The sequence below is a fragment of the Phascolarctos cinereus genome, unplaced genomic scaffold, assembly GCF_003287225.1.
Source record: "Phascolarctos cinereus isolate Bilbo 61053 unplaced genomic scaffold, phaCin_HiC Scaffold_9;HRSCAF=440, whole genome shotgun sequence".
In the NCBI taxonomy this organism is placed as follows: domain Eukaryota; kingdom Metazoa; phylum Chordata; class Mammalia; order Diprotodontia; family Phascolarctidae; genus Phascolarctos; species Phascolarctos cinereus.
In genome coordinates, this window is record NW_027556402.1 from 59,742,000 (window position 1) to 59,768,173 (window position 26,174).

General features: G+C 34.9%; 1 protein-coding gene across 1 annotated transcript in view; it reads left to right on the forward strand.

Annotated features, from left to right (window-relative positions):
* LOC110195665 (bifunctional heparan sulfate N-deacetylase/N-sulfotransferase 3) overlaps positions 1-26,174 on the forward strand; it is a 214,490-nt gene that overhangs the window by 102,789 nt on the left and 85,527 nt on the right. The window contains exons 5-6 of the mRNA XM_020968490.2: positions 17,994-18,179; positions 24,754-24,882. Coding sequence (XP_020824149.1) covers positions 17,994-18,179; positions 24,754-24,882 — 315 coding nt within the window. The remainder of the gene's footprint in view (positions 1-17,993; positions 18,180-24,753; positions 24,883-26,174) is intronic.

The window sequence follows — 26,174 nt, forward strand, 5'->3', positions numbered from 1 at the left end:
ACACATATAGCTACATACAAATAGAAATTAGTGGTTGCAACTGTCAGAGGGAGTTCCCACAATAGGAATTTTCTACACTGAATCACAGATCCTTTTTGTATTTGTAAAATATTAACTGGAACGTATCTAATCTTAAAGTTGGGGAAATTTTTAATCATCAATCAATAAACATTTATTAAGGACTTACTATGTGCCAGGCACTGCGCTAAACACTGGAGGTACAAAAGGAGTTTAAAAAAAAGTCCCTGCCCTCAGGGAGCTCACAATTATGTCATTGGAGCTTCACAAAACTTTTGTGAGGATGGTAATAGAGGTAATACCATCTCTGTTTTATTGGTGAAAAGCTAAGACTCACAGAAATTAAATGACTTGCCTAGAGTCACACAACTATTGTGTCAGAAGTTGAATTTAAACCCAAGTTTTCCTGACTTCAAGTGACGTGTTCATTATGCCATGCTATTTCTTTCTAGCACATAGGTGATATTATAAACTCATTTACTTTGTTCTTGCTTATGTAAATCTACGTGGTTAATACCATTATCCAATCAGCCAGTTATTACATGTTTAGGATTAATCCCTCAACTTGACATAAGCTATTATCGATACAGTTTCACAGGCAAATTTGTTTTACTTTGTATTTGGGAGATTTATTCATTAATTTGATCTACTGAATTTTACTGATTTTAATTCAGACCATTATATTATAAGGATACTTCATCCTCCAAGATACTGACAGCTTCTACCATACTGACAACTCCTGTTACACCAGAGGTAATGCATTAAAAAAGCACATTGGGGCTTAGAGGTAGAACATACTGGGTTCAAACTCAGATTGGCCCAACATTCACTTGCTGTGTGACTTTGATTAAGTCACAACTTCTCTAAGTCTTAGTTTCTTATGTATAATGAAGGAGTTGGACACATGATTTTTAAGATATGTCCCTTTCAAACTTTATAAACAGATTTTTATTCCATAATTTTTTTATGAAATCGTGTATCAATCTAAAAACTAGTACTTTCAATTTGACAGCTTTTCCAAAATCCACACTTAGCTACCATGCAAAATTCTTGCTAATTCCATATTCAGTTACTATTAGTATCTCATCAAAGCCACAGTTTCCAAAAAATATCATGTGGTCTCTTTGATTATCTAAAGATAACTCAAAGGAAAATATATGGGAACAGAAGGATGTAATCAGAGTGATAAGGACTCAGAGACTTGATGAATAGAGCAAATAAAAACCAGGAATTAGAAGCACAGATCTGAAGATGGTTAGAACCATATGCTTTTAAAAAAGAGAAAATGTAGGAAAATTTAAAATACTGTAGAACTTAAGGAAAACTGATGGAAAGAAAAGATAAAGAAATGGTATATTTCTCCATAAACTTATACAAATGTCAATAGGATCCTGAGTGGAATTGTTGATGCAGATAACATTTTAACAGATTATTGAGCATTAGGTCTTGTGAAAAGCTATGTTAAGAAAGCCTTATTAAATTTAACGTCATTTAATGTCATGATTGATTTTCTACCTATAAGAATAATTTCTTTTTCAAGAAAAATTTAATATATTTGGCATGAGTTTTTAAGGCACAAATGAACAATAATAGAGCACATATATACATATGAATATATATATGCACACACACATATATGTTATACATACATATATAGATATAGATGCTATGTGTGTGCATGACCTAAATCTATGCTTCTACTTGCACTATTCATCAAGTCACTAAATCCTTGTCACTCTGATTACACCCTTGTGCTCCCATATATTTTCCTTCAAGTTATCTTTAGAGAATCAAAGAAACTATCTGATAATATTTGGAAACTGTGGCTTTGATGAGATACTAATAGTAGCTGGTATTAGCAAGTGTGAGACAGACAGACAGACAGACGGACAGATAGATAGATAGATAGATAGATAGATAGATAGATAGATAGATAGACGGATGGATGGATAGATAGAGATAAGATTCATGTGTAGCTTCATGTGCAAAGCAGCCTGTAGGCTTTACATTGCTTTTTAGGGTTTCCATCATTGAAATTAAAGTGACCAGTTATTATAAAAGAAAGAGAGGGATATATTTAAGTGTTCAAAGTTGAAATTCCATTGTCTTGTTCTATATGGATATGGAATTTGGAACATAATAGGGCTTCTTTTGAACATGTAGCTAATGAAACTATTATACAAAAATGTCTCTTTTCTACCAAGAACACATCCTTCCTGACTTATCCCTTATCCATCTATAAAGTATTACTCTGCCATTCCATTTCATAATAAGTCTGTTAATATGTTAACTCAGGTTAACTATGTTAACCTACGACCAAAGAGTTTTGTCATTGGGCCAGCCTCACTTATCCTTAATTTTCAAAATGGGAGCATGAGTCCTTAGTTTGCCAGTCTGGTACATAAATACCTCCATTTTCTTCTTTGCATTATATGATTGGCCTTCTTGAATTTAGCAATGTATCAGTCTCTGTATATTTTTACTATACTTTGTCATTTAGTATATAATCCTAGAGGATAACTAAACATTTTCTCTTCAATTCTTCTCTTTCACTGATGTCATTAACTAGCATTCAGTTGTATCTATCAGAGACAAATTGTTCTCTCTTTATCGTCATTGAAAGCTCTTCAACCAGTAATGAGGTTTTTGTTATGTTGGTACTGTCAAAAGTTGCTATTTTTCTGCTACAATGGACTATTTTAGAGTGCTGTTGTTGAAAGAATGCTAAATTGGAAAAAGAACTGGAATCTAGTCCTAGCTTTGCCCTTATTTAGCTTATAGATTATAACTTTGGGCAAGTCACCTAATTCTTTGGGCCTTACTTTACTCAACAGCGTATTAAAAAAAAAAAACACAAGTGGGTTAGACTAAATAAATGAACAGGGTTCTAGCTTTAAGATTCCATACATTCCAAATTTACTGACAATTTCAGTGCTTATGGATTGATTTGCTGTTTATCCTGACAAAGCCCTCCAATAAAATATTTGTTAATTCTGAGTAGTACATTATTAAGTCAATAGCTTCATTCAGAGTAAGGATATTAAATTGAGAAGATAGTAATGACGAAGAACTTTTTCTCTTATTCTCACAAAGGTATCTATGGAAACTTTAATGACTGCACTTTTCCAATTATGGCGACAAAGAAAGGGTACTAAACAGCATGGTGTTCTAGTTTGCTCAATTTCATTTAACAGGGAACTTTTCTATTGTACCAGTGGTTCCTTTTCATCTGCTTAGAGATATGTTCTGGATTGCTTAATACTGATTAAGAAAAAAAAAGGGCTTCTCTTAAATTATTCACTCTATGCAACTACTTTCCCATCTCTTCTTTTTATTGTTAAACTTTTTGGAAAAGTTGTTTACACTCAAGGCTTCCATTTCCTTATTACTCATTGTCTTCTCAACCTCTGGCAATTTAGCTTATACTCCTTTTGCTCTGTTGAAAACATTATCTCAAAAGTCACCAATGACTTCCTATTTGCTGAACCCAATATCTATTTTCATGTTTATCATCTTTATTTTCTCTGATTCTTTTGGCACTGTTGACTAGCTCTTCTTACTAAGTGCTCTGACATTGTCCTGGTGCTTCATTACCTCATTAATTATTTATGTTTGTTCCTGCATCTTTTCTCTCCCTCCTCTATTATCTTCTATATCATGCTGCAAGAATTATCTTCTTTATATATAGATCTGGTCATGTCACTCTTCTGATTAGAAATCTTTGGTGGCTGTCTATTTCACACACACACACACATATATATGTATATATTTATACACACACACATACACATATACATGCGTATGGGATTGTGTATGTATGATAGTAAGATAGTAAATGCTCAGGAAAATTTGAATCCAAAAGTAGTTACAAATATTCTTTAACTAAAGGAAATTCTTTTTTCAGTTTAAGGAGTTTTCATCTGGATGCAGATAATGAACTCAGTTACAAAGTTTGAATATTGGATAATGCTGAGGGCACAGAAGTTAAATCACAGTCATTTAATTTTAGACTAGAAAAGATTATCTAGACCAAGTTTTGTCAAACTCATATAGAAACAGGAACCACTGAACCATATAGACCTACATATTGACTTAGAACATCACATATTAATATTATCTATATTTTATTGTACTTTTATTTATTTTGTTAAGTAGCAAGGTATTGCAATGGATACAGTGCTGGGCCTGGAGTCAAGAAGATGCATCTTCCTGAGTTCAAATGTGAGCTCAGATACTTACTAGCTATGTGACCCTGGGCAAGTCACTCAACCCTGTTTATCTCAGTTCTTCATCTATAAAATGAGTTGGAAGAAGAAATGGTAAATCACTCCCGTATCTCTGCCAAGAAAATCCCAAATAGAGTCATGAAGAGTCAGACCTGACTGAACAATGACTAAACAACAAAGTTTCTCAATTGTATTTTAATGTGATTCAGATCAACCTCAAGTGTTGCTGGCCACATTTTTGACACTTTTGATCTAGACTGATCTCTTTATTTTGTAGACATGGGAAAAGAAGAAACTGATTCTTTAAAAAAAAAGTATTTGTTTTGCATGTGAGCTACATCTTTTCCATGAGAAATACAAAAAAAAAAAGTTCAAATTTTGCTCTCGTTTCAGAGGATCCTTCTGAGTTATCTGTTGGCAATCCATTGGGATAAATCAGGGTTGTAACATTATGATTAGTTACATGAATTTGTAAAATGTTGTTGAACACTTGGAAATCAGTCACCAGCTTAAATTCTATTCATAGGAATTGCATTTTTCTTTCCTTTAAATAAGTAGTCTCTAGGTTGTTTTTTTTATTTCACATATTTATTGATAAATAAATAAATGGATGAATAAGTAAATAAGTGAATAAATGAATTAATGGATGAGTAAATAATAAATTAATGAATAAATGAGTATATAAGTGAGTAAATAAGCAAATAAAAATGAATGAATAATCAGGTATACCCTGACATATGCATATTTACTTATAAATTGCATGCCACACATGTATGGCAATAATCTAATAAAACTAATAATCATATGCATACAAATTAATTTTATAGAGATTATAGATATTAAAAAGTTATAGGTAAATATGAAACAGCAATTGATCCTGGAGTACATAGTTATTGGAATTTTGTATTTTAGCTGAGACACTTCAAAAATTGGGTGGAGGGTGTATTGGAGAAGGAGGGTGTCCAAGGCAAGAATAAATAGGAGGCTAATTACTATGTGATCTTTTGATGCATGAATAGCTTCTTTTTTTTTTTTTATTGTGGTCATGGAAGCTCTAGAGTCTAGATTATGGCTGTAACACTATTGGAATTTTCCTTTCAGAATATCTTTCAGGTTATCATTGGATATTTCATAATTTCACTTTGCTCCATGGTTCTAATAGAACTGATTAGTTTTCATGTATAACTTTTTTTTAATACAGCATACCTAAGCTTCTTTTTTGATGTTGTTGTCTTAAAATGATAGTTTTTAATGAGTTCAATGACTCTCAAATTGTTTCTCTTAGACAGGTGCCATAGGTCAGTTGCTTTGGCTGTCAGATAGCTTACATTTTCCTCAGATTCTTTTTAATCTTTTAGCTTTGTTCTAATATTTCTTGCTATATCATGGAGTCATTGATTTGCATTTTGTTCATTCTAATTTTCCAGGAGTGCAGTACTGGATCAGGTTTATCATTTTCTTTTCTAAGCTATTTATTTTCCTCCCAATTGTTTCATGAAGAATTTTTTTTTCATCATTTGCTTTCATTCCTTCTAGCTATTCAGATAGTCCTTTTGAAAAGTCCCTTCCCCTCCTGCCCCCACCCCACCCCTGAGTCCCAGCTGGCCATTGTAATGGAATTATCCTGTCCTTTTTGGGGGAGGATTTGTAGTTGCAATAATTTTTGACAATGCCAGTGTTTTATTTATTTACCAATTTCTCCAGTTTTATTTCCTGAATGAGGGCTTTGTGCCAACGTCAGGCTTTGTCTCTTTGCTACCCTTTTGAATAAGATCATTAACTCTCAGTAACTCTCCCTGAGTTACCTGGATTCTTGCTCTGATCCCCACCTCTTGAGGTTAGCTTCCCCCTGACCAGTCCCCAGATTTTTGAAGTTCAAAGAACTGCATCTTCAATGTTCTCTCACTCTACCATCTTTTTATCTGTCATCTCTTTATCTCATCTGTCTCCTCCAATCTCCTATCCCATTATCACCTCTCCCCTTACCAAATGTACCACAGGAGCATATTAATTTTTTTTAAGAAGTTGAATAATGAACAAACAAGCAAAAAGCAAAAACAAACACCAAGCAAAAGGAAACTCAGCCTACAGAGATGTCACTTCAAAAATGATATTCTAGAATTAAAGCTAGAACTGACTTTTTATCATATGAATGAACAAATCATTAAATATTTATTGTGTTCAAAGCACTGTACTAAGCCCTGGGGATACAAATAGTAACATAAGAGGGTCCTTGTTATCAAGGGACTTCCAATCTAATGGGGGACAAAAAAAACATCTGGAGGGTTACAGCTGCCAAGCAATTGAAAAGGCCCAATGGTCCTCAGGATGTGGAAGCAAGGTAGATGGTCATACTTCTTTTTTAATGTAATTTCCACTGATAAAATCATACGAGTTTCTAATGTTGAACCATCTGACATTGTCATAGCCGTTGGTGACAGAATTTTTTTTTCTGGGTCTCTAATACATGTGGAGGTAACACGTTTAGGAACAATTGCTAGACTGTGCCTCCACAATTAGGTTAATACCTCCCAAATGGATTATAATTAACAAATAGAAAGGGGAATTTTTACCGCTGCTGTTTAAAAATACAGCTAAAGAAAATGAACCCTATTAGACAAATGCAGAAAGTGTTTCCAAATTATATTATAATCCTTATTATAAAAGTTTTTTTTCTTTTTTGCAGTGTCAAACATTTGTTTAACTCAGTAGTTTTGTGTTTCTTTTAATTATATTTGTTTGCATTTTTGCTAATCTGTGAAATATGGAAATAGGCAATGAGTCTTTGAGTCATTAGTGAAAATTAAAAGGTTCTGTTGCATAGAGAGATTGAAATGGAAATAGTCATTAAAAGTAAAATGCCATCCTTAATTACTAACAATAGTTTAACAAAGACAGATTATCAAGGATAATGATAAACATTAATGATTTATTCACTAATGGGATTCATTGTGCTTGTTATAATAGCTGAATACTGAAATGTTTGCTTGTAGTATGGGGAAATATTTATAGGAAGTTATTATCTGGGGAGTGCAACATCACTTTTTTTGTTGTTTTGCTATAATTAAAATTACGTTGTGTTTCTCTATTGCAGAGACATCTAAATGTATAATTTAGGAAAACTTTTGTTACATTCTAATAGATAATAATAATAGAGTGAAGTAATGTTTTACACTTAAATGATACTTAGCACTCCCAGAAATTAAAATATTTTCCAGATATTTAATTAGCCAAGGTTTATAATAATATTGATGTATAAGCCCTTTTAGGTTTTCATAGTGTTTTGATGGATATTAGCATTGAAATCCTTGATGTTTCAGTTTACACATGAGGAAACTGAATCTTGAGGAGTTTAACCACAGTTACAAAAATTAAACCAGAACCAGGATTCAAACCCAGATCTCCTGATACCCAGGCAAGGATTTTTCAGTAACTTCATACTGTGAGATAATTCACGTGAATGAATTGATAAATGAGCTGGCTAAAAAAAAAAAAAGGCACCCAAGAGATTCATGAACAGGAATGAGGTCCCTACCCAACAATGTGAAAAGAATTTAATAGCAAATGATTTTACAGTAATAAAGATGTGCTCCTCAGAATCATTATTGCCCATTCCCTCTATTAGGAATGTCTTGGAGTAGTTTTCAGATGACCTGATACTATAACATTGTTTTCATTTACAAATCATTAAACTAAATTTTTTTTTAAGTATTGAATACACCATGTCTGATTTTATACTGAATCAGATGTCTCTCAAGAGGCAATCAGTAAAATACAGGACCACAACTGCATTAAATATTTATTCAGTATCAATGGTGTGTGAGACACTGTAACTAAGCATCGAGGATACAAAGAAAGGCAAAAGATCATCCTTGATCTCAAATGGCTTATAATTCAATGGGGAAGACAACATACAAAAGGAAATTGAAAAGCAGGGGTCAGAAAAAGTACCTTATAGGGACAGGAGATGGAACAGTTTAGAAGAACGCACTCAGAATTGAGTGGGAAATGAAGAGCTGGCTCACCTTGGTGACCTCCTTGATGAAGATTCTAGGAGAAGTTCTCAACCCTACAGTTGGGCCCAGTGGCAAAGGGTCCAGAGAAGTGGCTTGTGTGACCTTCAGGGTTTTTTTCTTTGTTTATTTGTTAAGGTTTTTCAACAAAACTTGTTTCTTTTGTATCCTATGTTTTTGTTCATTTTAAAACTTTAACCTGAGAAGTGATTCTTAGGTTTCACCAGATTGCCAAAAGGACGCATGACACACAAAAAAAGGCAAAGAATCCTCTGCATAAATTGATCTTTAAGGTCCCTTCAAGCTATAAAACTATGATCCTTTGATATGGGTGAATTCAGGAAGGGCACAAGTAAAAATAAAGATCCTGGTCCTTTTTTTTTTTCTTTTAAGCTCCAGAGACCCAGGTGTGAGTGATTACTGGCATCACCTCTGCCAATGCTTTGATCTTATTCCACTGAGATAATAGTAAGAAAATCTTGTAAAGAGGTAAAAAGCCACTGGAAGGAAACACTGGCTTGAAATCTAGTTCAAGCTATCACAGTTCCTCAATTTATGACTTTGAGCTAACCATTCAACTTCATTGAAGCCCAATCTCCTACTCTTTAAGATAAGGGTTATGATAATTAGAGGACCTAGGTTCAAATGCCAGGTCTTAATATTCTTGTAACCTTGGGTGAATCAAATCCCTTGTCTGAGCTTCAGTTTTCTCATCTGTAGAATGAGGGTCCTAAAATTATATGAGGGGTGTCTCACACACTTCAAGCCCAATCAAAGTAAGTAATGAAGTGCTTTACAGGCTGAAACCTTTATCAGGTGAAAATACCTTTTTTATTAATTTATATAATCAATCAATCAGTAGTATAAACCATTATGGATTTAATGAAAGCAGATAATGTTAGACAAGAATAAATAAAGGATGATACCAAATAGGAATGTCTTCTGTTTGTAGTATTTCCTCCTTCACCTGAGAATTCTCGAATTTGGCTACAGTATTCCGCGGGGTTTTACTTTGTGGAACATTTTCAGGAGGTGATCAGTGGATTCTTTCAATTAGATCTATGATATGAGGGCAGTTTTCCTTGATAATTTTTTGAAAGATCCTATCCAAGCTTTTTTTTTTTAAATTATAGCCTTCAAGATAGTCCAATAATTCTTAAATTATCTCTCCTGGATCTATTTTCCAGGTTAGTATTTTTCTTTTTTTTTTTTATTATTGAAACTTAAATACACAATAAGAAAAGAAAAAAGATACATATTATAAACTTAAATATTGAAACTTAAATACTTAATATTAAATTTTAATTTAATTTAAATTAATTTAAAATAAATAATTATTAATTAAATAATAACATTAAAACTTAAATACAAAATAAGAAGTCACTTTTTTTTCCAGCAAGGTATTTTACATTTTCTTCTATTTTTTCATTCTTTTCATTTGTTTGACTGATTCTTAATGTCTCCTAGAGTCACTAGTTTCCACTTCCCCAATTCTAATTTTTAAGGAATAATGTTCTTCATTTAGCTTTTGTACTTCCCTTTCCATTTGGCCAATTCTACTTTTAAAGGGGTTGTTTTTTTCAGCAGATTTTTTTTTCACATTTACCCAATTCTATTTTTTAAGTTGTTTTTTTCAGTCAATTTTTGTGGTTCCTTTTCAAAGGTATTGGCTCTTTTTTCATAATTCTCCTGCATAACTTTTACTTTTTTCACATTTTTTCTTCTGCCTCTTTTACTTGTTTTTTTTTTTTTTAAATCCTTTTTGAGTTCTTCCAAGAGGACTTTTTGGGCTTGAGACCAATTCATATTTCCCTTTGTGGCTTCACATATAGGCATTTTGACATTGTTGTCCTCTTTTGAGTTAATGTTTTGATCTTCCCAGTCACCATAATATCTATGGTCAGGCATCTTTTCTTCTTTTTCCTCATTTTTCAGCCTATTTTTATCTTTAAATTTTTGAAGTTGAGCTCTGTTCTTTGGGCACAGGGGACATTGTCCCAAATTTCTTATGCTGGGGGCCAGGGGCCTGGTCACTAGCTTTCTGCTCTGGGACCGCAAAGTACTGGTGGCTTGCCACTGTACTGGAGGTGACCCAGCTTAGTCACACCTGTAGTGCCAGGGTTCTGGGGCTAGCACTTTGCTTTCTGCACTGGGACTGGAGGCCTCACTGCTAGCCTGCTGAGTCAGGAGTGAGGGGGCTTGGTTACTGATCTGTGCTATGGCTATGAGCCTCCCACTAGCTTGCCTGGACATTCACTGTACTGGGCTGTGCTTCCCTTTTACCCAACTGAGACATACCTTTCCTATTGTCCTTCTAAGTTATCTTAAGCTTGACAATTGTTTCACTCTATCTTTTTGTAGGTTCTGTCATTCCAGAATCCGTTTAGAGGCTTGATATAATGTTATTTTTGAGGGAAACTGGGGAACGCTCAGGCCACTTCCTAGCTTCTCTCTGCCATCTTGGCTCCACCCCCTAGCCTTTTCCCTTTGTCAATCTTAAAGTTATATATGTGCTAGCTATTATTATTAATTAGGATCTCATGATGATTTGGTGAAGTAAGTACTTGAGATATTATTTTCCCCATTTTACAGATGTGAAAACTAGGGATCTGACAGCATAAGCCTGTGGTCTCTAAACTTTTTTTTTTTTCACACTAGGGGTCCATTGAAGTTTATTAGGCAGAAGAATGACATGGTCATAACAATACTTCCAAAATATCGTTATGTTGGGGGCAGTTGGTGCCTCAGTGGATAGAGCATCAGCCCTGGATTCAGAAGGACCTGAGTTCAAATTCGGCCTCAGACACATAACACTTCCTAGCTGGAAGACTCCTGGGCGAGTCACTTAACCCCCATTGTCCAACCAAAAAAAAAAAAAAAATATATATATATATATATATATATAGATATAGATATAGATATAGATATAGATATATAGATATATATAGATATAGATATAGATATAAATATCTATATCTATATCTATATATATCTATATATCTATATCTATATCTATATATATATAGATATAGATATAGATATATAGATATATATAGATATAGATATAGATATAAATATCTATATCTATATCTATATATATCTATATATCTATATCTATATCTATATATATATAGATATAGATATAGATATATAGATATATATAGATATAGATATAGATCATTATGTTAACTCCTTGGAGGAGGAATTAGAGTGGGGGAAAATTTGAGGCTAATTAAGACCAATTTATGAGACAAATTAAGAGACTATTGTAATAGTCCAGGTAGTAAGGACCTTCTGAACTTGGATGGTAGCTATGGAAGTAAATACAGGGGGTCAGTGAGAGATGTAGAGATAAAAGTGACAAATTTTAGTAATTCCTTGGATATGTGGAGTAAGAGAAAGTAATGAGTCCGAGAAAACACCATGGTTGCAAACCTGGGTGACTTGAAGAATGATAGTGCCTTGGAAAGAAATAGGGAAGTTTGAAAGAGGTTTGGGGCAAAAAATAATTAATTTTCTTTTGGATGTGTTGATTTTAAGATACTGATGGGACATTAAGTCCCAAATGTTGCAGAGGTAGTCAGTGATGCAGGACTGGAGCTTAGGAAAGTGATTCAGGCAGGATACACACACACACACACACACGGAAATATGTATGCATGTGTATATGTAGGTATGTATATGTGTGTGTATATATATATATATATATATATATATATATATATATATATATATACACATACACACACACACACACATTTATAGGACTCATTTGCCTCGAGGTGATAATTAAACCTGGGGAGCTAGTGAATTCACCTAGTGAAAGAATATACACAAAGAGAAGGAGGCCCAAGACAGATCCTCGGAATGCACCCACAGTAATGCAGTGTGATTTGGAGGACTATATAGTCAAGACGGTTGTAGAAAGTGCAGTCACGATGGTAAGAGGAGAACCAAGAGAGAGAAATGTATGACAGTGCAGAGAGATGATAGCAAGTGCTAACAATGTCAAGTGCTGTGCAGAGGTCAAGAAGGTTGAGCACTGAGAAAAAGCTATATGGCTTGAGATACAATTGGGAACTTTGAAGAGAACAGTGTCATTTGTGAGAAGAGTCAAAGATAAGGAAGAGTTTGAAAACTAGGGAGAGTGGAAGAATGACCCTGCCTCCAGAGAGATAGAAAAGATCAAAATAAGGATGGTTGGTGGAAAGCAGGGTGGATATAATGGAATCAGAATCCATCCATGCCTGTTTATACTGTGCTACCCACTTTTTTCCCACAAAAAGGCCGGAGGGATGTGTATGTGAGGAGAATTAGGGGGTGAGAAAAGAGTGTTACTCATTGTCACTGCTCAATAGAACATTGCTGCCAGGATCAGGGCAAAGTTGGGGAGAGGTATGATGAAGAATAGCTGAGGGGTCTACTTCTGGGGCAACAACTCAGAAAACAAGCTGTGTGAGGAGGGAAAAGATGTTTAGCTTCCCATCCTCCAATTAGTTATGTTATTTCCACTTGGAGTCAAGTCACAGTCTCCATGGTGTCATTCCCCAGCCACCCAGGGTTTCTAGGCATCTACGTTAAGAAAACTGGGTTAAGCAACTTGCTCATGGAAATAAAGTTTTGTTAAGAGGCAACATTCAAACTTAGGTCTTTCTGATTACAAATGTCACATTTTATCCATTATACCACACTGCTCCAACTAAATGCTAACCCAGAACTTGCCAGTTTGGTGTAGTACAAAAGGCACTGAATTTGGAATTATAGAATTGAAAATATTCAGAATTGTAGAGTTGGAAGGATCTCAGCAATCATCAATCCAACTAATATCTGAAAAGAATCCCCTCTAAAGCGAGGCCTTGGATTCAAGTTTAATACTTTCTGTACTTTTGTGACCTTCTTGTGCAAGTTACTTAAGGTCTCTGTGCCTCAGTATATTCATGTGACAATAACAACTATATTTCCTACCTCTTATCACTATTGTAAAGAACAAATGAAAAATGGATATTTTTTTCTAAAACTCTAAATATGTGACCTGTGTCCTGGGCTTCCACCTCCCACAACAGGCTCTGATTTTGGACTCTCAAACTATTAATTCATGCTAAGAATGGCTTATTTCAGAAAGAAGAGGTCAAGCATCTCTTAATCTCTGATTTATTATTCTCCAACTGGATAGGACAGCTATTTACTTACTGTATTACAAAATGAATGCTTGAAACACAAAGGACTCATAAGTACATACTAACAAATGCAGAAAATATAAGATAATAAACTATACCATTATTCTTATCTTCCTAAATGGAAAGGCATTTGAGTTCTGGAGAGACATTTGACTTTCACCTCAGACCTGTATTGTATGAGTCACATTTTGGAGACTCTTAAAATTATATAAAAGTATGAGTTATTTCTATTACATGATAGGTTTGTGGTGACTGGCTGGGGAATTCTGCAGTGTGATATAGCCAAATTATCATACCTTACATAAGAAAATTCCCATGAAATAATTGTGTTGGGCTTTGAATTGTTAAATGTTGACAGTTAAGATGATAAAAAATAAATGTCATTAATTCCGTAGTTCCTCCAGTCTGTATACAGGCACATAAGTTCATTGGGCTGAATTGTTTCACCTATTTGGCTAAGCGTAATTTGTTAACTAAAAGTAAATAGTATTTTCATGGAATTCTGTGAATTTTTTTTTAATGTTGCTGTCAACAATAACATTATCTTAATATAAAACTTAGCACCAAAGAGCTGGAATGAACTTGGAGACCTCATATCAATCATTCCTGCCTTCAGATGAGAACACTTCTATGTCCATCTTGGACAGATGAGATATTTTTTCTGTTTGGAAACCATCACCAAATTAGATGGACCTAGTCCACCATTCTCTAATTTTAGCTGTCAGACCATTTATATGGATAAAGAATTAGCTGTCAGTTACTTTAATTTCTTTTATTTAAGGACTTTAAAAAAAATCTTTTTCTGATACAAATAAGTTATGTGTTTAGTCACAAGATAACTTTAGAAGTATTATAGTTCCATTAATCATAATATTTTAATTTCTGGCCATAGAATCTTAGGGCTGGAAGGGACCTTCAAAATTATCTAGCCCACCTAACTAATATAACAGATGGGAGAACTGAGGTCCTAAATAATTAGTGGCAGAGTTGGGACCAAAATGCTGAGGCTTCTGATTCTGAAGTCAACCAATGTTCATTCCACTATTACACAATGATTCCTTGAAATTTTAGTGCCTTTGAAGGTGTTTTGTCCTCCCCCCCCAATTGTATCATTGGATTGATAACCATAAAGGACCTTGGGCAATTTATCTAGTCCTCTCTGACCATTTGAAAAATTAGAAAAGTAGACCACGGAGATATTCACTAAATTCCCCTGGTGTCCCATAGGCAATAATTAGAAGAGCCAAGATTATTTTCTCCCATTGTGGCTATATCACTATTCATTGATCGCATGAACAGTGTATATTTAGTTTTACCATATTAATCATCCATTTTATTCCATAAATAATAGAGATGCTACAATAAATGTTTAATAACAAACACACCAAACAGAAAGGTCACAATTTTCACACTGGAGTATTTGATCTTCCTTACTTTCTCCCAAGTATTTTATTCTTGCTCATTTTTTATTTGATTCACTGCACCACTTTTCTCATCCTCTACAAATAGAGGTTTTGTGACTGTTAATGTCATTCAGAAATGATGGGGATTTATGTTGCCCTTCCCCTCAAAAAATAAGTCCCCAAAGGTCATTTTTAAGTTGTAAAATAGCCCCATCAGAGAATAGGATTTCAATTTATGGAAGAAAATGAAATGTAGTCAATTAATTTACTTGTGAGAATCACTTCTCTTGAGTTTTTACTGTGTTAAAAAAAATATTTTTAAAAATGAATTAATTCTTTATACCATCCAAAACATTAAGTAGGTGGAGGTTATGTGAAAGGTATACTTATTGCTGAACAGATGACTGTATTTTTTTGTATATGGTTTGCATGAGAAAGGCATCATGGCGTAATGACTAGAGCAGGACCTGATTCTGGAAGACCTGAGTTAAGGGGGCACCTTTGACATACACTGACTATATTATGCTGGGAGCTCTCCTAACCTGTCAGTGCTCTGGGCAACTCTTAAGAAAAGTTGCATAGCAATGTGATATTCTACCTTGGCAGAAAGAATTTCTTCATTGGGAGTTCTCTACACGAATGAAATTACAGCTTCCATACCACCCCCCCAAAAAAAGTGTGTATGAATTAATACTTTCTGGATGCTTTTAAATAAATATAACATGAATTGGAAAGCATGGCAGTGGAGAGAGTTCTGGACTTAGAGTGAGGAAGAATTGGTTAAAATCCCACTTCAGACACTTACTAGCCATGTGACCCTGGGAAAATAATTTCACCTCTTGTCTCTTCCCTTTTTTCCTTCATCAATTAATACACTTTTTAACACTTCATTTAATCATGAGTTAATCAATAAAGATAGTCCCTTTAAAAAATAACCAGATTTTCAGTTGTTCTAATGTATATTTTTTAGTGCAACAGGTGACAGGTGACACAAAATGGTACTCATACCACTCAATCTGCTGGTCTCACTCAGCTCCCTTGGAGGCTCCATATTTTTTTTGGGGGGGGATGTTTTAAAGCAGATTAACTAAATCAAAGCTAGAGATAGATATGAGAGTTTCACCAATTTTTCTCACTTTATATGTTTGTTGTCCTTCCAGTTTTGTCTTTAAATTTTCTTGGGACGATCTGACTTAGTAAGAGCCTGCATTAGATTGTAAGCTCCTTGAAAGCAGGGACTCTCTTTTGCTTTTTTGTATCCATTAGCACTTAGCACAGTGCCTGGCACATAGTAGGCACTTAATAATTTATTGTTTGATTGTCTCTCATGCTAACTTTTTTGTATTTTTTTTCCATCCTCTCCTCACTGTTACTTCATAATTTACATAATGTTTGATTTTGCTAAAGTGTTTATATTCTGGACCCATGTACTTTCCTTAAATTCAGAGTCTAATTAAATTCAGATCCTAAATAGATAGAATGGATTGGGAATAATGGTGCTTCATATGTGCAAAAATAAAGGATACTAATGCAAGAAGAAAAACTTCACAGAGTGTTTAATTGAATGAAATTTGGATTCTGAAAAAATCTCTAAAACAAAAATAAGCCTAAAGATCAAAAATAAGAAAAACCATCCACAAGAAAGTATTAGTAAGGTATTTTTTAAGTCTTATCTGACAGTTGTGTGATTTTCTTGTGTGCTGAGGACATGTGTCAGCTCTAATAACATACGCCAAGTGGAGAATAAAAATCATGTAACTTACTAAGGTTTCTAATATACATACAGAAAATTCTCATTTTGTAAACATCCATGTCACATAGATTAATTTTTTTCAATGATAGCATCTGGGGAAGACTTCATCTGTCCCAAATGTTCATCATGACAGAGTGGTTTTATGTGCACAGTAGGGGAATAAAATTTTAGGAATGGCTTTTTTTTTTAAGTTCTGCTTTTTGTCTTGCTTTTGTTTTTCAACGTGGTAATTTTATGCATGGATGTTTCACTTCAAACTCTTGTTTTCAAATTATTTGACACCTTTAGTGCCTTCTGCTTTCATTGTAAGAATAGTTTTCAGCTTCTAGGAAAATCAGTCTCCAAATACTTAACCATGTTATCCAGTCATAGACAGACACATAGACAGACAGACAGATAGATACATAGATACATAGATACATAGATAGATAGATACATAGATAGATCTCCTAGAAAAAAATGAGCATTGCCTACTATGACCACAAAAATGACCTCCATGCTGAGGGGATTCTAGCAAAGGGAAAATTTGATAGAAATGTGACAATTTGGAGACTAGAAACTTGACTATAAGCCCAAGAGACACGTAATGTGCTTGACTTCTATAATTCATGTTGATATATGTAGATATAAACATATATGCACACATATTCATATATATATGCATGCATATATTTAGGGTTATATACATATGTAAATATATGTATATGTGTGGAGAGAGGGAGATTCTGATTGATATTGGAAGCAAATGCTTGAATTCATATTAACCAGTGACATCATGAGCAATAGGACGACATGGGAATGGCCAATACCAGAACAAGAACCGATTGGTGAATGTAAACCAGAACAAATAACTTTCAAAAGTCGCTAGATACCTTCAACCCTGCTCTTGTATTTGTCAGACTAGTGGCAGAATTATAACAGGAAAGTCATGGACTCTATTTAAAGAGCCTTTTTTTTTTAATGTGAGAGAGATATCTAGACTTCTCTGCATCAGTTTTCTCTTCTGTTACCATAGGTTACAATGAAAGCTGAATTTTATTTACTCAAATCTCACACTGCAAGTTGTTTGTACCTCTCTCTTTTGCACCATGTTTAATTTTGTACTTTAGTTACTTTTGTATATATCCTCTTCCCCCCTACTCCCTCATTTGTAAACTCTCTGTGGGCAGGGCTGACATCTTGTTTGATTCTTGCATTACCAACGCTTTCAGGCAACAGAAATCCAGCTGCCCTTAAAGAGTATGTAACAAATATGTGTTGAATTGGTATTTTGAATCTGAATGGAGACCTCTTTCTCCCACCAGAAATATTCTTTATGCTATCAAACAGAGATTGATATGAAAAAAAAATCATAAAATATAAAGTCTCTCTGTTATCCCAATTATCTTTTTGATATGTTTCAGGAGCATGGCATTCCTACCGACATGGGCTATGCAGTAGCCCCCCATCACTCCGGGGTCTATCCTGTCCATGTTCAACTTTATGAGGCCTGGAAGAAAGTCTGGAATATTAAAATCACAAGCACTGAGGAATATCCACATCTGAAGCCAGCACGCTACCGCCGTGGCTTCATCCATAAAAACATCATGGTGAGCTTCTTCTCGAATTCTCTGAGTATAACTGCCTCTTCTGGCTTCTCAGTTTTCAAATGAAAGTGAAAAAGAAAAGTGCTTAAAGTTAAAAGCTCAGCAATATGAAAAGTTCCATGCTGTGTGAAGAACATTTGTCATATGTCATATTCTTTAATTAAAACCACCTCTCAAAGCTTCTTCAAATATCAATGAAAAGTGGGTTTCTTTCTACTACCACCACCCCTTCCCCAATTTAGCTCAATTTCTGAGATCCCCAAATAAGGCCTACTATCAGTTGATGATGGCATTTCTAAATGAGAAAGAAAATATTCCTTCTGCCTTGCAGATAGCTTATAAATCTATTATTAAAATCCATTGCTCTGCAAAACTGGCAATGGTCTTATTTACCATCCCAGTAATCAGATTTTTAATGTACTTTATTGTGTGAAGTTAAGAAAACATAGATTTTCCTTTAAAATAAGCATTCAAAAGTCCCTCAGTGTCCTAAACAGGAAAAATATATATTTTTTAGATACAGCAGATTTTTGTAAAATTTATTTCTTTCCTTTGTCTGATTCTCATTAGATCCTCAGATTATGGTACTATCATGTGTCAATGCATATGTCCTTGGGGATATTATATAGCCTACCACCTCAGGTAAAGATTCTGTAAGACATAATAAAAGAGACAAAATCCCTAGTACGTTACCAAATTGGGTATCACAAGGAAAGACCTGGGAGTAGTTTCTATGGTTTATTTTGAGTGATTGCTGAGGTGCATATATAAAGGAAGACTGCCCCCTCTCTGATGAATGATTATATAACAACAGATTCTAATAGCGCATGCAAGAATTCAGTGCAGGTGTTCACCCAAATGTCTACAAAAATGTCAAGTGTGGTGTATTGGGGATCACGCTGAGTCACACTGAACTCTTTCCTCTACCACTGTGTAAGGTTCATTAACTGACTTAAGTGTTGGTAGAGGTCAGAAAGGGAGCTGGGAGTGCAGACAGTGCTGCTCACTGTTGCTAGGATTTATACTAGTGAGAGTTTCCTAACAATAGAACTCTTGGAAGTTTGTACTCGCTCCTGCTGCCATGGGCTTATTTGCCCGGAATGGATTTGTTATGACATTTCAAGCTGCCAAATACAGTCTTTTGGCAGAATCATAGCTGCTGGGGGACAAGTTAAAGAACAATTTGAGATCTAGGGAGCCAAGATGGTGGAGTACAGGCAGCAACCCAACTGAACTCTCCCCACTTTCCCCTCTGAACAACTTTAAAATAACTTCAAATCAAAGTTTGGAGTGGCAGAGCCAACAAAAGGTCAGAGTGAGGCATTTTTCCAGCCTAAGACAGCATGGAAGGTTGGCAAGAGTCATCTGTGACAGCAGGGTGAGAGTTGGCTCAGGGTGGAGCATCAGGGGTGGGCTTTGGAGGTGGCTATGACACTAGAAGCAATAGTAGATTTGAGTGCTCTCAGCCAAGAGAAGGTAAGTGGATTGAAGAACTGGTCAGAAAGAGATTATAGGCAACCTTTTGCTGGCACTAGGTGCAGCTGGGGCTGATTGGCTGGTGCTATTGCCATTAACAATTCTAGGAGGCAGTTCTGTGGCCAAGAGAAGCACTTATATTCAGTCACAAGGGAACAGGGGTCTTTGTCACAGTTCCAAGGCAGAGAAGAGCACTAGCACTTGTAACTAGGAGAAAAAGAGACCTGGTCGTAGATCCAGGGCCAAAAGGAGTGTTAGGACTTGTACCTACAAGAAGAGAAGCAGGTTACTTTCCAGGGTAAACACCAGAGAAGAACAAGAGAATAGCAAACACACCTCTCTCTGAATCATATCACACTGGAAGCAAGGAAAACTTGCAGATTCCCCAGAACTAGCTTTGAAAAAAAGCAGCACTAAAAAGCCTGAAGCTTGAGACAGTGCTTCCTTACTCACAGGTGAGCAGAGCCCAACTTTAATATAAAATTCAAAGTTAAGAAATAGGCTACATGAATGAACAAACAACAAAAGTGGACTCTGGTGTAAGGGAAGACCAAGACATAAACTCAGAAGAAGGCAGCAATGTTAAAACATTTATAAAGTCTCAAAGAATAATGTTAATTGGACCCAAGCCCAACAAGAATTACAGGAAGAATGAAAGAAAAAGAAAAGAGTGGTAGAGGAAATTTGAGAAAAGAAGTGAGAGTAATACAAGACAATTATGAAAAGATGATTAACAGCTTGGTAAAAGAGGCGGCAAAAATACTGAAGAAAATAACACCTTAAAAAAATACCATTTGCAATTTTGTCATTAGGCAAAAGAGGCAGAATAATCTATGGAAGAAAATAATTCATTTAAAAGCAGAATTAGCCAAATGGAAGAAGAGATACAAAATCTCTTTGAAAAAATCATTTCTCAAAAATTAGAATTGGGCAAGTGGAAGCTAAGAACTACATGGGACATGAAGAAACAATAAAACAAATTCAAAAACATGGAAGAAATAGAAGAATGTGTGAAATATCTCATCAGAAAAACAACTGACCTGGAAAATAGAGCAAAGAGAGATAATTTAAGAATTACTAGACTACCTTGAAGCCACGATTAAAAAAAAAAAGAGAGCCTAGTCTTCATATTTTAAGAAATTATCAAAGAAAACTGCCCCAAATACCTTAAATCCAGGGATAAAATAGAAATTGAAAAAAAAAATCCACTGATCACCTCCTGAAAGAGATCCTAAAATGAAAACTCCCAGGAACACTGTAGTCAAATTCCAGAGCTCCAAGGTCAAGGATAAACTATTAGAGGCAGCCAAAAAGAAACAATTCAATTCAGTCAGGATCACATGAAATTTAGCAATGTCAATATTAAAGGAGTGGAGGACTTAGATATCATATTCCAGAAATCAAAGGACCTAGGATTACAATCAAGATGCTTAACTACTTTGGTAGAGGGCATTCCCTCACCAGGAAGTTTCTTATACCAGTAAAAATATGGACCAATATATATCCCTATAGTTCCCCCGTAATGTTTGGAGTGCTGGTCTTGGAGTCTGAATGATCTGGGTTTGAAATTCATTTTTGACACTTAATAACTGTATGACCATGGACAAGTCACTGTCTCTCTGACTTTCAGTTTCCTCATCTAGAGAATCGAGATAATTCTTAGAATGTCTACCTCATAGGGCTTCTGTAAAGTTAAAATGTGATAATCTCTATAAACTGTCCAACTTTAAAGAACTATATAAGCACCGATTTTTTTTTCTTGTTGCTGTATAATCCGCTCAGGATTTTCTGAGCCTTGTAATTTCTCCCTCATGATCTCTTTTTACATGCTTATAACTTGATTAGATCACGTCACATGTACATCAATTTATTGAAAACATGTCTTCAAGAGACAGTAGAAAGAGACCTGCATTTGAAATTGGGAGACTCTGTAATAGCTCACATGTACATAGCATTTTAAGAATTTCAAAGAATTTCACACATTTTTTTCATTTGAGCCTCCCACAACCCTATGATGTAGGGTCTCTTATCCCTATTTTATATATGTCAGGCTCTGAGATATCAAGAGGCATCCTGTTAGAGGTAGGCCTGAAAAGGCACCTATTCCTTTATGTTCCATATTGGTGCAAGATGAGACACCTGTAAAGTCACTGAATGGTTAACCAAAGGAGGTTGACTTAGCTTTGGCATACCAAAAAGTATTTAGTTTCTATAGAAATATCCCACTGCCCCAATCCCCTTATGAAACATGTCTCATCAGCAAGATTCCATGTGGTGGTTCAAGCGGTTTTCAGACAACCACCAAGTTGGAGGGGCTCAGACCCCATGAAAGGTGCAGGAAACTGTTTGGCCCTCTATGGGACCTGGAAGCCTACTTCACACATCCAGAGGCCACCTGGGAGCTATGTCAATGGAAGCAAAGCTTGAATCTTGCCTAATCTCTGAGCAATCAAATCCCAGCTTTGTTTCTTTTTTCCTAATCCATGGTGGGTGGGGGAAAAAAACCCCCACAGACATTCATCCTATCATACTTCCCAAAGGCCCTAGGAGGGGCATAGATGGGATCCAATCCTGACCTCCTTTTTCTGGGTAAGAATATAATAATAATAACTTTGAATCCAGATACCAAGTCCTATCAATTTATTCCTTTATAATATTCCTTGCATCTGCTCTTTGTTTTTATTCCCATTAGCTCTACTCCATTTAAGCTCTTATCATTTCATGACTAGGTAATTTCAACAGGCTCCTAACTATTCTTCCTACCCTATTCTCTATTTCTTCAGCATCAAATTAAATTTTCTTAAATGTGGTTTTCATGTATCATGTCACTTTATGGTTCAAAAGCCTTAAGCAACCCTCATTGACTATAAAATAGAGTTTAAGCTTTAGTCTTGCATTTAAAGATATCTACAATCCAATCTAAAACTACAACTTATTCTCTTCAGTCTCCTATTCTCATGTTTTTAGCTTTACTTACTCCAATTTCCCCACTTGAAATTTTCTAACCTCATATTTCTATTTATTTAAATGTTACCCATCCTTGAAATCCCATCATAAATCTTACCTCGTGGCTTTCCTTAACCCCACTGTAGCCCACTAGGATCTCTCCCTTCTCAGATTTCCTATAGCGTATGTCCTCTTCATTTGACATTCAATACCATGTAGCCTTTTCACTATACCTTGTCCTCCTATGTGAATTTTGAGTTTCCTAAGGAAAGAAATCATGCTTCATACTCTGCCTCCTGCTACAGATAGAACAGAGCTATGCATAAATATCTGTTAAATGAATTAATGAATGCAAAGCAAGATCAAACCTTCTGGGTTAATAATTTCAGGAAATGACCTTTCCAAGTGTGGTAATGGCTATTTTGAGTGAATAAATTAAATCATAATAGAAATAATATTTTCATTTTGTTTTGTTTTGGGGGTTGATTTAATTTCTTATTTTGTGTGTGACATTAAGGCAACCTGGTACAGAGTGTAAAGAGCTGGCTTTAGAGTCAGGAAGGTCTGGGTTCGAGTCCTGCATCTGACACATATGAATTGTATCACTTTCGGTAAGCCACTTATCCTGTTAGTGCCAAAGGCAGCTCTCTAAATCTAGAAATTAGAGATATAACATCTATAAATTATAAATCATTTGCCAGTGTGCATTAGCCCAGAGAATTCCACATTTACATGTTCCCCATACTAATGAAATCATTGGTCCAAATCAAGAAAAAAATACTCATTTCTACTAATATCTTAACACATAGACTTCACCAGGATTAATGCTCTGTTCGTTGAGTAAAACTTTGATTTATTAGCAAAATAGAGGTGCTTCTAAGTCCTTCTTCCAGTTACCCACAGTAACTGTCTTTTGCTTCCTCTACTAATGTGGAAGATTTCATTAAAGTAGCTTCTCAAAGTAGGCTATTCAAAGTAAATTTGCAGTGGCTTGTGCTCAGGGAAAACTATCAATGCCTACAACAAATTTTACTACAACCCACGTAACAGCACAATTATTAGTAGACATTCTCCAAAAAAAAAGGTAAATTTCTAGAATAAAGCCTAATGATTGAAAGAATTCTTCAAAAAATTCTCTTTTCCAAAATTTTGACAAGAAGCACCAACATTTTGAAGATATATATTGAACCAAGTTTACCATAAACGTTGAGGAATAGGACAGCAGGGTTGAAGATTCATTTACTAAGAACAATCAATAAAAGAGTTTCCTTCCTTAGAAATTGGAAGACAGGCTGTTCCCCAAAGCAAATGCATTAATTTCCTGCCACTTCAAGCTCATAGTGATGAACATGGACCATAAGCAAGTCATTCTATAAGATTTTGCTGAGGAATGTGCCTACTTACACAACTTTACTTCTTGCCTTCTGATAAAATTGTCATGATATTTCACAAGGAAAACCATAAGAATTTGAAAAATGTTCTTATGCAGTTGCACAATAGTAACAAATAATGGCATTTATGTTATTCAATGATGAAAAGGTGACCTTTTTAACATCATATAGTACATATACGTTATGGGATTATTAAAAATGACTACCAAAAAACATAAATTCTTTGGCAACTACCAGACTTCAGAAATGGGATTATGAGCACTAGAGTATATCAATCTTTCCTTTATGATCCAAAGGCTCGATTGAATTAAAGACGTCATTCTCCCCTAAAAGCTTATTAAGTTAGTACATTAATTTCATCCTTTAATGTAGGTATACATTTTTAAAGAAAATAGAGTGCTTACCAGTATTGCTAAATAGGCAACACAGTATCAGTATTGATTCATTGTTTATACTTTCAGAAGCTTTGAAATGTAAGCTCCAAATATGTAATTTAAAGGGCCTGCATGGATGCAATTAATTATATATCTACCTTATCTTGAAAACATTTCTTCTAATTTCCTTCTTTTAATCTTGAATAAATATCCCATATATTTTTGCATCATCGTTCCTTTTTCAGAGGATGAGTAATCTTTCAATTTGTATTTGGCCTTGTGAAATGGTATCCTATCATATATAATGTATGATGAGAGAAATGTCACAGCTTCCACAAATCACAACGGAAAGTAACTTTTTTTTTTCTGACTTGTTCATTTTTCAATCAGGTTCTTCCCCGGCAAACTTGTGGTCTTTTCACACATACAATTTTCTACAAAGAATATCCAGGAGGTCCAAAAGAACTGGACAAGAGTATCCAGGGAGGAGAACTTTTCTTTACCCTTATCCTCAATCCAGTAAGTATTTCAAGTTATTCTCAAGCTGGCTAAATAGTGGGATGAAAATATAGTTGGAAAAAAGGCAAGCAGGTCTCTTATCATCAGTAAAACCATTTTGAGATGCTTAGCCCTTCAGATTTTACCAGAAATGAAAAGAGCAACAGGAAATGATGAGGCGATAACCAGAAATAGCACTCAGCTGTGGCTTCAGAACTGGCAAACTAAACTCCAGTCCTTTTTATGTCTTAGAAGGTTGAAGCAGGTTATAGAAGAGCTCAAAGATACTTCCTGCAACTGAGGTCAATAAATGGGTAGACTAACAGAGGGAATTGAAACCAGAGGGGAAGTGTATACCACCTCCAGTTCCAAACTTGGATGGTCGACCTTTCCCATCTCCCTTTGGAACAGTGTAAATGATCAGAGTTACATCCTACAATAAGTAGGATTTTAGAACTTTCCTTCCTTTGTCATATTTCCCATATCAAAAAAGGTATGTGATAACAATTATATGCTTTCATGTAATTTACACTACTTTGCCAAGTCAACAAGCATTTATTAAATACTTACTGTGTGCCAGTCACTCAGAAGGCAAAAAAAAAAATACATTCAAAAACAAAACAAAAATAGCCCCTTTTCTAAGAGAACTCAGATTCTAATGGGGGGAAACATATGCAAACAACTATATATAAACAATATTTATACAGGATGAATTGAAGATAATCAGCAGAAGGGAGGTACTAACATTCAGTTTCTTGGAGAAGACTGAATTTTAGCTCATACTTGAAGGAAATCAGTCAATCCAGGAGATGTAGATCAAGAAGGGGAGAATTCTAGACCTTAATAATCAAACACCTGAACTTGTTATCCAATTTTTCAGCCCTGAACAGAGAAATTTTGATACCTAAGTTCTTGTCCTAGTGGTAGCTAACAATTTTCGATCCAGAAAGCACAAGGCACAAATGAATGCACTGGAGATGTATTGAGGAGAGGCAGGAGAAATGGAATAAAATCATTAATTGATTTTAATCATAAAATGGATTCTTCTACTAGTATTTATTAATTATCTTCATTGCACCAAGGCTCTCAGGGATACAAACACAAAAAAACCCCATCACTCAAGGAATCTACATTCTTTTGAAGAAAATAATATGTATGATAAACGTATATAAATACACAAGGTGTTTTTGGATGACAGAAACTAGCATCTCAGGAGACTGAGCAAGGGCTTGTATAAGAAGTGTCACTTGAGTTATGTTTTGAAGGAGATGTGAAATTCTGCAAAGGCAAAAGTCAGAAGTGTAGATTCCAGC